Genomic DNA, 12,481 nt, shown 5'->3' with positions numbered 1-12,481 from the left:
TAAAACCTGTCGTGAGCAACCTCTGCTATGAGCGACCACCTGTCATTTCCGGCCACAATTGTAATGCACGGATCGATTTTACTATATAAACGCTCTGTTATAAACGACCACCTGCTGAACGCAACCAGCGACCATGATTTCTTGGCAAAATATGCATTTTGACACTGCTATGAACGACCGCATCACAAAAAAAACAAAAACAGATTGACACCACTGACCTTAACTTAATCCTTTGTGAACACTAGAGCTCAGGATCAATGTAGTATGCAAACAAAGTGCACATTAAATAACACTATAGTTGAACAACCATATATCGAGATAAACACCTCTAACCATCATTTAATCATTTGTAACAAAGACTGCATAAATAGTAAAGATTACTCTAATAAAGTATTTAAAAAGAATTTGTCTTGCTACAGTACCAGTTTTGTGAAATTTACAACTCCAGCGTACGGTGTCATTTGTAAATTGCAGTAAACCATACTAAAGTACGTCACTAACCGCCATTGTAGTGCTGAAGTCATGTGAATAGCCAGTAAGAGTAACATCAAAGGGAATAATGATGGATATACGCAGTCAATTTAGAGGTTTGTATTTTTTCTTTATCTTTATGAAAACTCACAAAACGACGGTAGTCCTTATGTCCCAGTTAGAAATCATTTGAAAGGGCTTCAGTGTAGGTATGAGTACATCGTTTGTCTTTCCAGTTAATCCATAATGCCTGGAGGGTGAATGAGCTCATTGTCTTTAATACTAGTAAGTGAGAATCATTTCCGGATTTTTTTTATATAATTTTTTATTTCTTTTGTTAGTGTTTCACCAAGCCACCATCTGTTTACCTGGGTGCAGATGGTCGCAACCTTTGTTTATCGAGCTATAACAATGTTGATTTAAACTTCGTATCAGAATAAATGTATTGTTTCTGGATGAGTTTATTATGTCTTTTGGTTTCATTCATTGGTACATAATATATATTTATTCCACATTTCCCCAAAACCTGATCAAAACTGATAGTCTTTATAATGTCAACACTAATAACAATGGCAGACCTCCGCTGAAAAAAAGAAAAATTTTAACACTGGAAGAAAGAATTAATGTCATTGAAAGAAATGAAAAAGGGGAGACAGCTCACAAATAGTAGAAAGCTTAAGCGTCGGTAAAACGCAAGTTCAAAATGTAATCAAAGACAAGGAGTCCATTAGAAATGAATGGCAGAAAGGTGCACAAGCACAGAGGAAATATGCCACGGCACGATGGACAGTTTACAGTCTTCTCCAACTGCAGACAGTGATAGTGACAATGAGTCATCTGTTGGTGAAATTCTGCCTCAGGTTATTTCACATTCTACAGTCATAGAACATTTAAAAGAGATTAAAGAATATGCTTTACAACATGGTGATCCCAAAATTTTGCTTCTTTGCTCAGAAATGGAGATACATGTTCAGACCAAACAGCTGAGTAAAACATGTCAACAAAGAAGTATAATGGATTTCTTAAAAAATAAGTGAATAAGTGTATAGAATAAGATATATACATCATATCTAACTGTTCATTTTTTGTACATATTAATGTGATGTTGAAACATAAATTTAATTCTCGTTGTTTGATAGATGTATATCTTTATTATATAAAGATATTTTGAGAGGAATGCTTGCAATATGTAACAAGATTTATGAATAAAGGATATGATACATGTACAGTGAGTACGGGTATTATTTATTTTTCAACAATGCTAACTACTGACCCTGAAAACCAGTCCATTTTCACACACCTCTTATGAGAGACCACCTGTCTTGAGAGACCGCTTTTGGTTGGCAGAAGGGGCAGTCTCTCATAACAGGTTTTACTGTATCATATTTTCATTCGACCAGGATAAAGACAGCACAGCATGTATATTAATTACACATAAATTAGTGGAAGAGTGTCGATATAGGCTGCCAAGTGTGTTTGATGTTCCTGAAACTTTGATTACTCATTCCAATGTCTCTGACATCAGAACATGCTATACAAGGCCATTATTTGGATAGTTAGACATAGCACCTAAAGAAAATCAACATGTGCTATGTCTTACATGTAGGAGTAGGGTCCACCCTGTCTAGAATCTGTCCCAATTAATCCACCAACGCAAATTGTTATGAAAGTCTGGTACTAGATGATTCAGAGCCAATACAGAATGTGTGTGTGTGATTTTCACCTCGTAAAAAGGACAAACTGTTGAGGGTGCATGTGAAGTCATCCTAAAGGAGCCAAATCCATTGTGGGCATTCAGAGTTCCCAGTAGGGACAGGTAAAGAAGGGGAAATAACGATGTTTTACTCGTAGTACTTCCAGAAGTGCCACGATTTGATCTATATGAGCCAGAAAAACCTGGACTAAGTTCTGGTTTGTGAGGAAATTCATTCCCGTGTAAAACGAAGTCCTGAAAAAAAAGTCAATGAAAGGAATATTTAGTCTTAGCTCTTTTTAAAAGAATTTTACAAAGTCTGATGTGTGACACTCCTCCTCTATGTGTAATCAGAGAGACGTAATGGAGGATAGTCTAAAAACTCGTTACACGTGTGTGCAGTACACGCGATTTATGAATATATCTATGAACTGAAACTTCCTACGAACCATGAAATATATAGAAAAAAGACTACACCAAAAACCAAATTTAGATTTTAATCTATCGGAATATATCAAAGTTTTTTTTTCTTCACACTTGATATGCATAACCTAAGGAGGCAATCTAAAATTTAATATTATTTTCGATCAATCGACCGTCATGACCACGATACCTTTGATTAAAAAAAATTAATCAATTGACCAAGTCGAAAACATTCACATCCAATTTTAAATTATCCTTGTTTCTGTTTTTGTTTTTACATATTACAACAGTTCACCTGGTTAGCAAATAAGTTTCGTGTACGTCTACATGGGCGCATCCATTTTATAAATATAAAGCACACAGTCTCCAAAGTAACGAAAAAGAAATATTGTACAAAAGCAATTTTTAAACGTAAGTAAAATTTTCTTTTATATAAATAGATATATCACTTGTATGTTTAATTTTTCAAATGTATGTACTCACATTTATAGCATATTAGAATATATTGTAAAATATATTCCTTTTATATTTTGTCCTGTATTTGCATAAAATCCCTGTCATTTGACTGGTCGTCTATTTCGTTCCATCTATGAGTTAAAGAGTTCGCGAAAAAATATATCGATGTACACCAGTCAAGTACGGACCTACAAAAACTACAAAGACAGTGCAACGCATAGTGAAAACGGCATATAGACTTTTAAACTGACAATAATGGAAAATATTTACGGTTGATATAAAATTCTAATAAAAAATAGATAGGAATTATATCTGTGCTGCTGTTTCTTCTTTTTTAGATACATATTTCCACACAACATTTTGATGAATTTTTAAGTTAAATATTCAGTAATGCATTTTCTCAAAACAATCAAATCTTCTCATCATTATTTGTGGAATATTTATCTCTTTGAAAACTGATGCAGAATATTCCTCGTGAATACATATTTTATATGTACATATAGTAATTACTGGAAAATGATAAGCGCGCAAAGATGTTGTGGAGATATTAAATATTTACAATACTGGAAATTATTTACTTTTGATAAAAAATTATATAAATAAACATATAAGAATTATATGTTTGCTTGTATATGTGTTGATCATTGTTTTCTTTATAATAAATAAATATTTCACATATGGAAGTTACTTATACTTTCCCGTTTTCTAACTGATCATGTAACTTTTTAAAATATTTAATAATGATAAGTGTTGAGAAAAGGAATAAGACAAAGACAGTACATATACATTTTATACTTACAATACTGAAAAATATTTACTGTTGACTCAAATTTATATAAATAAATACATAAGAATTTTTTTTTTAATTGACTGCTTTGATCACTCTTTCTTTATAAAATTAAATATTTTGACAAATGTAAGTTGAATAGTCTTCAGTTTTAATTGTTATTTAACTTTTTCTCTTTTTCAACAATGAAATGCCCTTGTGTCAATTTCTAAAAATATATTTAACTATGGTAAATGTTAATCAAGAAATAGACAGGCAAATCCTTACAATATTGTAAAATATTTATATTTATATGAATAAATATATAAGAATTAGAAATTAAAAATATGTATAGAAAATATCTGCATTGTCTATGTGTAGAACATTCTCTTTTAATATCTTAATCTATTTGATACTTTTAATATAGCGGTAGTACAAGGATACATATGTTTTTAAACTTATAATACTGTAAAATATTTACCGTTGATATCAATGTATGGTATATGGTAATGAATTGCTATGGTAAACTGATTGACTATCATCAATGCATGTTACGATGAAAAGTAGCTGTGTAGACATGCACTTACTTTAAATCAGTTAACATTATGGCCAGGGACATCATGGGAGGGATGGGGGGGAGACAAATGCCTCCCCCATTTGCATGTGCTGTAAAATGTAAAATTTATGTTGCCTATATATGAAAATTAACAAGCCCATCAAGTCCCCCCCCCCCTCACCGAATCAAGTTTTTTCCCTCCCTCCCGAATCAAGTTTTCCCCCAACAACAAAAACAAAGTTGAAATGACGACCCTGATGATAGCTGAATAAGGAAAGTTTGAAATATTGACTATGCAATAGAATAAGTTTATTAATCTGTTATTAGGATTTTTCCTCTTTATTTTTGTTACATTATCCATTGTGTTTTTATAAAGTAAAAAATTTACAGTGTATTAGAGCAGAACATACATTTATAAAATGACTTATTATGCTTAAAGATTAATCATGCGTATCTATGAACATTTGGAGGTAACGTTTTGAGGTAACATTTTGGTTATACTGGGATCACTATTCCACATTATACTGAGTTAACGTAAAGAACCATATTGTAGGCTGCTGAAAATGGTTTGGAAAACCTGAAGGTCATGGCAAAAGGGAAGATAAAATGCTATTGCCAGATCAAAACATCTTCTCACATGTATAATGAGACAAAACAGCAAGAAGATAAAACAAACATCACTGAATCTCATGTGGATGAAGATCAATATCCATTGCGTAAAAACATGTAAACCAAAGCATTTTGTTTCATTCATAGGAATGAATGACACGGATTTACTGAATCATTTTTAAATGAGATTTTAAAAAATTATCTTACAAATAATAATAAGATTTAATTTTTGTTGACAAAAGACATTTCTGAATATTTACAATAAATCAGTATGATTGTGAGTGCAATTAGACATTTAGAAAAACAAGCTATATTTGGACAATATAAACATTTATAGTTTATAAAGCTGGAACCAACATTCAGTATTTTCCACCATTATTTGTTTATTATGTCTATTTGCCGTCTTCGCCTATCTTTGTGCGTCTTGCGGTGTTTAGTAGGATCCGTCGCTATACAAAAAATAAGACGAGGTACAGAAGACTGAAGACTCCTCATCGTCTTTGATGTAATGATGTTGTGATGTACACGCTGAACGATAAATAGATCAATTTTATAAACTAGAAAGGTCTTCTTTTTTAATCAATCAATGCAGTGTAATTGCCTTCTTACCTAGTTGGTAAAGCTTTATTTCTCATGCTTAAATAACTGGTAAATCTTAAATGCGCAATGGATTTATTTTACGACATGACATCATAAAAATATTATTTTTGTTGAATACATTTCAAGCTAATAACATAAATATAAATATCTGGTTTGCTATAATTATATTCGAGATATTTTAATAGATTTTGTTGTCATATTGCTTAAAAATTTATGTTTGACCACAGGTGCTCGACGCGAGCTTGATGTTAAGAAAAAAAAAACAATCATCTAAAAGATAAAATCATACAGTGACAAAAATACCTTAGATTACCCCAATGCCCCTTTCTGACATAGGACCCTCTCTATCATAATTATGATAGTTAAAAGCAGTCTTTCGTTTCAGTGCTGTTGCATATTAATTTGAGTTGCAAACTAGAAAATTGGCATGCAAAATGAAGCGTTCACAATATAAGGATAAGTTGAAAAATCTTTATTTCAAGTGTTTTGTAATATTGTTAAAAATGTAAGTTTGTAAAGCAAATTGAATTATAGCATATGAAATGAAATTGTGTCTGTGAAAGTATCAGTTTTCAAAATTAAATCGTTTAACAAATAATACTGTCAATTATTTCAGACTGAATCTGATGTTATTAATAAGTAGAATAATAATTTTAGATATAGTTCCATTCCATATGCTAAAATTCCATTTCGCATCACAAAGGCTGAACACATGTTAATATAAATTGTAGTTTATAATGGCTGTAAATTATTAAACAAGATATTTACATAGCTATCATATTTGATTCGTACGTATGTGTTCCTGAATCTACTTGTCACCCATTCAGAGTCTCAAATGTATGTCAGCTTTTTACATTATCAAACTGAATCACCATGCTCAGAAAATTATCAAGAAATCTAACACCATTAGATAATCTGCCATAAAATCATCATCCATGCCAACCATTCATAATCTGCCATAAAATCATCATACATGCCAACAATTCATAATCTGTCATAAAATCATCATCCATGCCAACCATTCATAATCTGCCATAAAATCATCGTCCATGCCAACCATTCATAATCTGCCATAAAATCATCATACATGCCAACCATTCATAATCTGCCATAAAATCATCATACATGCCAACCATTCATAATCAGCCATAAAATCATCATACATGCCAACCATTCATAATCTGCCATAAAATCATCAACCATGCCAACCATTCATAATCTCTCATAAACTCATCATACATGCCAACCATTCATAATCTCTCATAAACTCATCATACATGCCAACCATTCATAATCTCTCATAAACTCATCATACATGCCAACCATTCATAATCTTTCATAAACTCATCATACATGCCAACCATTCATAATCTCTCATAAACTCATCATACATGCCAACCATTCATAATCTCTCATAAACTCATCATACATGCCACCCATTCATAATCTCTCATAAACTCGTCATACATGCCAACCATTGAGACTGTTTTATATTTGAAACTCGGCATATGTCATTATTTTGTTGTGCCAAGAAGTGGGGGGGGGGGGGGTAATGTGTGTGACCCAGATAAGTCATGTTGTACATTTCAGAATAATTTGTCTACTTACATACGTTATATACTTACTGATATAAGTAATATAAAATACTTACATAAGGTAACTGGAAATTTTAATTTAGAGAATAAAATATTTATCCTGTAAATCATTCAGTTCAGACAAAAACTGTAGACTTAGCAATGTCGTGTATCATTGGCACACATATTCATATACACACACAAATATTAAATGAAAAAAAGCACAAAAATTATATTTAAAATCCCATGAACTAAGGAACAGAGTATTAAATTGTGGTTTGCTGAGTTCACTGGATTATATGCTTTGGTGATGTTCTTAAGATACTGTTGAAGGATTCCCTGCAGACAATTAAATATGTTTAGATTATTGAAGTACAGTGACTTGAATTTTATTTTAAACATGTCCTTTATTCTTGGTATACCAAAATACATTTATGGATAAGTATGACATGTCCTTTATTCTCGGCATACCAAAATATGGCTAAGTATGACATGTCCATTATTCTAAGGATACTAAAACATTGGACAAGTATGACATGTCTGTTATTCTTAGTATACTAAAACAGGAATATTTCAGTCAATTCTCAAATAGCACTGTACTTATTATCAATGTCATGGTCATAGTTAGGAGTTAATAATGAAGCAAAACATCTGATGTTAAGTTACTGTTAATAGATTCTGTGACACGAAATAGATTATGATAATTAACATATATGCTACACATTTTTTGCCACAAACCTAGCTTTAAATCCAATAAACCTAATAGGTAGGGTATGTGTCCTAAAATTAGCCCATGTTTTGTTGTCTCCCTTATTATCATAACTGCAGTTAGGGAATTAGGGACAGTCAGTTATGAAAATAACCTTTTTGTATCTCATTCAGTACAATTGCCTTGGTGCTAAATCACCTGACTTGTGGTGCTTTGCCCTAGAACACCAATCAACCAACCAAATTCACAAAAACTAGGACTACTGAGATTGTATTATTCATTAATCAGTATTTTAGGACAGTTCACTAAAAACTATTGGCATTTTGGACAATTCACTAAAAACTGAGAATTTTGATCACCTTTGAATGTCATATGTGATATTAAATGAATAGATTTTGATGTATTCCTTTTCAGCAAGGAGTAAGATTGACCATGACTTGGGGCCCAACATTGTATCGGATGCTTAATGGAGTCTTCTGTGTATACAAGCCAAAAGGTGTTCATTGCAGTTCTGTTGTGGAACACATCCAAAGAAACCTGGCCAGAGGTAATACATAGTTCTTTACTGTACATCCCTCAGGACACTGCTGCTTCTCCTATAATGCAGGTTTGTGGATCCAAAGATGGGACTATCAATTGTAGGACAAGTCACTTTGATGCTCCTAGAAATAGTTACAAATAAGGAGCACTGTCTTGCCTGAGTAGCTGTTTGAAAGACAGACTAAAGGAGAATGAACTCTGATTTTCATTGTGCCTTGAATGAATGTGCTAAGTGAATGGAAATCTGCATGTATACCAAAATTTTATTGCAGTAGCATCAATTTCAAATTCTGGCCAATTAATTTAAAGCATTAGCATCTTTAGTACGGGTTTGAGGCATTGCCATGATGGATATAGTTGTAACACCACTAAGTTAGATACCAGTATAGTCTGTTGCCGATTCACTGTTTGAATAAAGATTTGTAATTATTGAAGACAAAACACAGAAGAACAACATTAAGCTGTATAGTAAATAAAACTAAATTAAGATTATGGAGGTAAGTGAGGAAACAATGTGGTTCAGCTCTTAAGTTATTAAGTACCAGTAGTTCTGAAAGAGTGACAGCTATAAGGTGAAATTGTGTGCAGCTGCAGCAAGCAGTGGCAATAATATCAGCACCCCTTTATGTTACTTATTTACTATGACTGAAATTTGTTTATATGTGATAATAGGAAACAATGCACTGTCAAAAGCAAACACCTGATCAAAATGGCTGCTCGAATGTAATCAAGAAATGAACTTACCTTGTCCAAAGTACACAAATTTTTGCTGGTTCAAAAGACATTAAATTTAAGTCACACAATGTTTGTTCCGTTTGAAGCTGTATGACATTGGACTTAAAGCAGCCCAAAGAAACTTAATAATTCCTGTTAGCCAGAGTTACAGAGCTTTTTACCATCCTGTTATAGCCCAAGTTACATTACTTTGTAACATCCTGTTATGAGTTACAGTGCTTTGTAACCTTCTGTTCTAACATGAGTTACAGTGCTTTGTAACTTTCTGTTATAGCCTGAGTTACCATGCTTTGTAACTTCCCTAGGTACATTGCTTTGTAACTTCCCTAGGTACATTGCTTTGTAACCTGATGATATTGTGGTGTGATTTAAACTATTTAATTCATCAACACTTTAAACTTTTTAAATGTATCATTGTAAATTTGAATTTTCAGTTGTATACCGATTTTAATTGTCAATTTATGTTTTTGTGGAGCATTAAAATTTTCTTTAAGTTTTGTTTCCAAATACCAGAATTGGAATTACAAGTAATAAGAAGCAACTTTTCTGCCAAAGATGTATAGACATAAAAATCATAATCTGTGTGGTATTCTAGGGTTGCTCAATATTGGAATTTTTGGGCTCATTTGACACTGAAACTAGCATCTGCAATGCATCAAACATCATCAATTTACATTTGCTAGTTTAACTTTTTCTGAAGGAAACAAAGACTAATGATCACCTACCAGTATGGGGGAAAATGCTAGGAAAATTAGGAAAGTATTTGTAATTGGTCAGAACATACCATGTTTGAAGTAGTAATTTAAAACATTAATTTTACTCAGTCTTCAAGCCAAATAGTGTAAGAAAAAGAAAGACACGAAAAATACAGACTTACAGAATAAAAGCAAGGATTACAGAAAAACGATTATAGTAGAATCCTGATACTGATTTGTCCATGTTCGATTCAGATCCAGGTTTCATATTAGATTCAGTGGATTGAACCATACTAACTTTACCACAGTATCTCAGACACTTTAAAATACACATATTTTGTGATGAAAGCATCTGCATGATCAAGCTTTTGCTTGTTTTTGTTACACAAATGAAAGGTAATAATGGCAACATTTACGTTTAGCGGACATCATGTGTTTATTTGAGTATGTCACATGGCGGAAAGATGATTGCCATAACCACTGCCCCAGTGAAGTTTATTTTCTTGGTAGGGATTATGTCAAGTTGAGAGATATGAAAAGGTGATTGAGCTCCATAGGGTTTGGATTTGCAGTTTGTGAAACTGTGATTGTCCTAATTAAGGTTTAAGTAAACTTTACAAAATTTTGAGTTGAATACAACATTTACCATCGCTGCATCAGTCTTGAATCATACCTTCTGACTTTTAAGTGTATGTTTTCCACCTTTACAATAGCAGAACATGATATATTTTTTACACCTTACTGAAAACTGATCCAGCTTATGGAAAAAAAATTGACTGCCTTACTGAAAAGGTCTTGCTAGGGTTGCCAGGTCTGTAGAAATTATAAATTGATGAATGAGATGACTTTATTTTGTACATTTCTTACACCCTTGATGCTTTTTAATTTGTTGTTTTGCAACAGACAGTTAGCCAAAAATTAGGTTACTATCAAAACTGGGTGGCAGCTGTCAGAGTACAATACCTTTCCTATTGCATTTGCTGGGTGAAATATTAGCATTTTTGTTTACCCTTGTTAGAAATCGACCTTTAAACCTACTGAGTAATAATTTGCATTTGATCTCATTCATTTCTTCAAGCTTCATGTGTGAAAAGTTCAACAGGAATCATAAATTCATGTATTATTTATACAACGAAAAGTGGATATTGTATTCGGAACATAAAAGCATTCACTGGCAGCCCAAATGTGATGACTATTATTTTTTTTGCTATGGAGTTAAATGCCATTTTTCAGTACAAGATTGGCCATATGTGGTGGCCATTTTAACTGGTGGAGGAAGAACCCAGGAAAACCTCTGGAAAGAAAAGTTTTCTTACATACTCACATTGGCCAAGCCCAAGACTTGAATCTACACAGATAGAAGATGGCATTGATCCAGCACATTACTAATGTCATTAGACCACTGCTACATGGGGCCCCAGATTTGGTTGTAGGTCAAAATATTTTTTAAAAATTGTAAAGCCATCATGTCATGATGCTTTCTGTCAGTTTTGCTAAATTCATTTGAGCTGGGGGGGGGAGGGTCTTCAAAATAAGTTTTGAGCTTTTTGCTACTTAAGTAATGGAGGCTATAACTGATGTCAGATCATCTGTTGTAATCAGTTTAAAAGCCCCTCACTTCAAGATGCTTCCTATCAGATTTAGTTAAGCAGTTTTAGAAGTTGCTTAAATATATATTTCTTATTTTAGTTGATGCAGTCAGATTTGTCAGCATATCAATGTCTTTTTTGTAGAAACTTGAAAACCCTTCATGCCAGAATAATTTCTGTGAATTGGGTGATATTCTGTTAGCCATTTTTTAAAAGAAATCATCCAGGGTTTTTCTGTTTAGTAGCCTCATTTGATGTCAGATCAGCATCATTTTTACACTTTCTGTCAAAGTTTGTCATATTCTGTTGTGTTTTTTAGCTCACCTGGCAGAGATCTAATGATATGGCCCCATGTCTATTGTGCATTCTGTGTCATCCTTTGTTTATCGTCAACAATTGCTTGTTGCCACTCTGAAGGCCTTCTTTCTGATCCAGTTTTGATCAGTCTTGAAATATATACTTGTCATGAAGATATTAAAAAAGCTCAACAACATGATCCAACCCTTAATACAATTTAACCCAATCATTATAGTTAATAATTGAACACAGTAAAACACACAGTAAAGCTATAACTTAAGTATATTCAACATTAGTAGAACCTAAATAAAACAGTAGCCTATCTAAACTGGTGTTTCACATAGGACCGAAGCTATAACAGTTTAGATTTTTTTAATGTACATAATTATTTACAGATCTAAATGCCCAACCATGCTATCCTTATGAGAGAAAGATGAGGGAGATAGATCCAAACCCAAATGTGAAAACGCCATCAGTAACCACAGAGCCCATGTCCCTTACAACACTGTCAGATCACAAATTAGGTAAGTGGAATAGAATTGCATAGAGTTTCTGTACTTTACTACAGTATCAATGCAGAATTGGTACAAACAATTCAGCAATAAACATGACCAGCTTATGTCAAAGATATACCCCATTATGATCATTGGACATTTGAGAGATATATTGTTTTGTTATTATTATATATAGCGCGTATAGTAAGATAGGCACAATGAGACACCGGCTCAGTTGGATAGGTATAAAATCTAAGCTAGTTTATACCGTAAT

General features: G+C 32.7%; 2 protein-coding genes across 7 annotated transcripts in view; one reads left to right on the top strand and one right to left on the bottom strand.

The window, feature by feature from the left end:
• LOC149780229 (uncharacterized) overlaps window positions 1-5,606 on the bottom strand; it is a 33,198-nt gene extending 27,592 nt beyond the window's left edge. Inside the window, exon 1 of one of the 4 annotated variants that reach the window (XM_089937006.1) lies at window positions 5,584-5,606. Coding sequence is in view for 2 of the 4 variants with exons in the window: in XM_089937002.1 (XP_089793128.1) it covers window positions 2,883-2,924 (42 nt within the window). In the remaining 2 variants the exon portion in view is untranslated. Of the gene's footprint in view, window positions 1-2,071; window positions 2,137-2,194; window positions 2,711-2,882; window positions 3,032-5,583 lie in introns of those variants that run through there. The other 3 variants (XM_089937002.1, XM_089937003.1, XM_089937005.1) reach the window with 3 other exon arrangements.
• LOC149780228 (pseudouridylate synthase TRUB2, mitochondrial-like) lies at window positions 5,401-12,275 on the top strand. 3 transcript variants are annotated; one of them, XM_089937007.1, is made up of 3 exons: window positions 5,401-5,479; window positions 8,272-8,404; window positions 12,109-12,275. In XM_089937007.1, exons 2-3 carry the CDS (start codon window positions 8,290-8,292, stop codon window positions 12,258-12,260), a joined length of 267 nt encoding a protein of 88 aa, XP_089793133.1. In that variant the 5' UTR covers window positions 5,401-5,479; window positions 8,272-8,289; the 3' UTR covers window positions 12,261-12,275. The 3 variants fall into 3 exon arrangements, with proteins under 3 accessions (XP_089793133.1, XP_089793134.1, XP_089793135.1); XM_089937008.1 differs by having other exon boundaries at window positions 5,416-5,539; XM_089937009.1 differs by having other exon boundaries at window positions 5,476-5,590.
• Window positions 12,276-12,481: the final 206 nt, after the last annotated feature.

The sequence above is a fragment of the Sinohyriopsis cumingii genome, chromosome 16 (genome assembly GCF_028554795.1).
Source record: "Sinohyriopsis cumingii isolate HCF-2022 chromosome 16, ASM2855479v2, whole genome shotgun sequence".
Taxonomy (NCBI): Eukaryota; Metazoa; Mollusca; class Bivalvia; order Unionida; family Unionidae; genus Sinohyriopsis; species Sinohyriopsis cumingii.
This window is presented reverse-complemented; position numbering and strand designations above follow the sequence as displayed.

Bases quoted from the DNA above. Each gene is read 5' to 3' on its own strand.
- LOC149780228 (XM_089937007.1), top strand. From the start codon at position 8,290: ATGACTTGGGGCCCAACATTGTATCGGATGCTTAATGGAGTCTTCTGT. The intron at 8,405-12,108 runs GTAATACATAGT...AATTATTTACAG, and splicing joins CCAAAGAAACCTGGCCAGAG to ATCTAAATGCCCAACCATGC.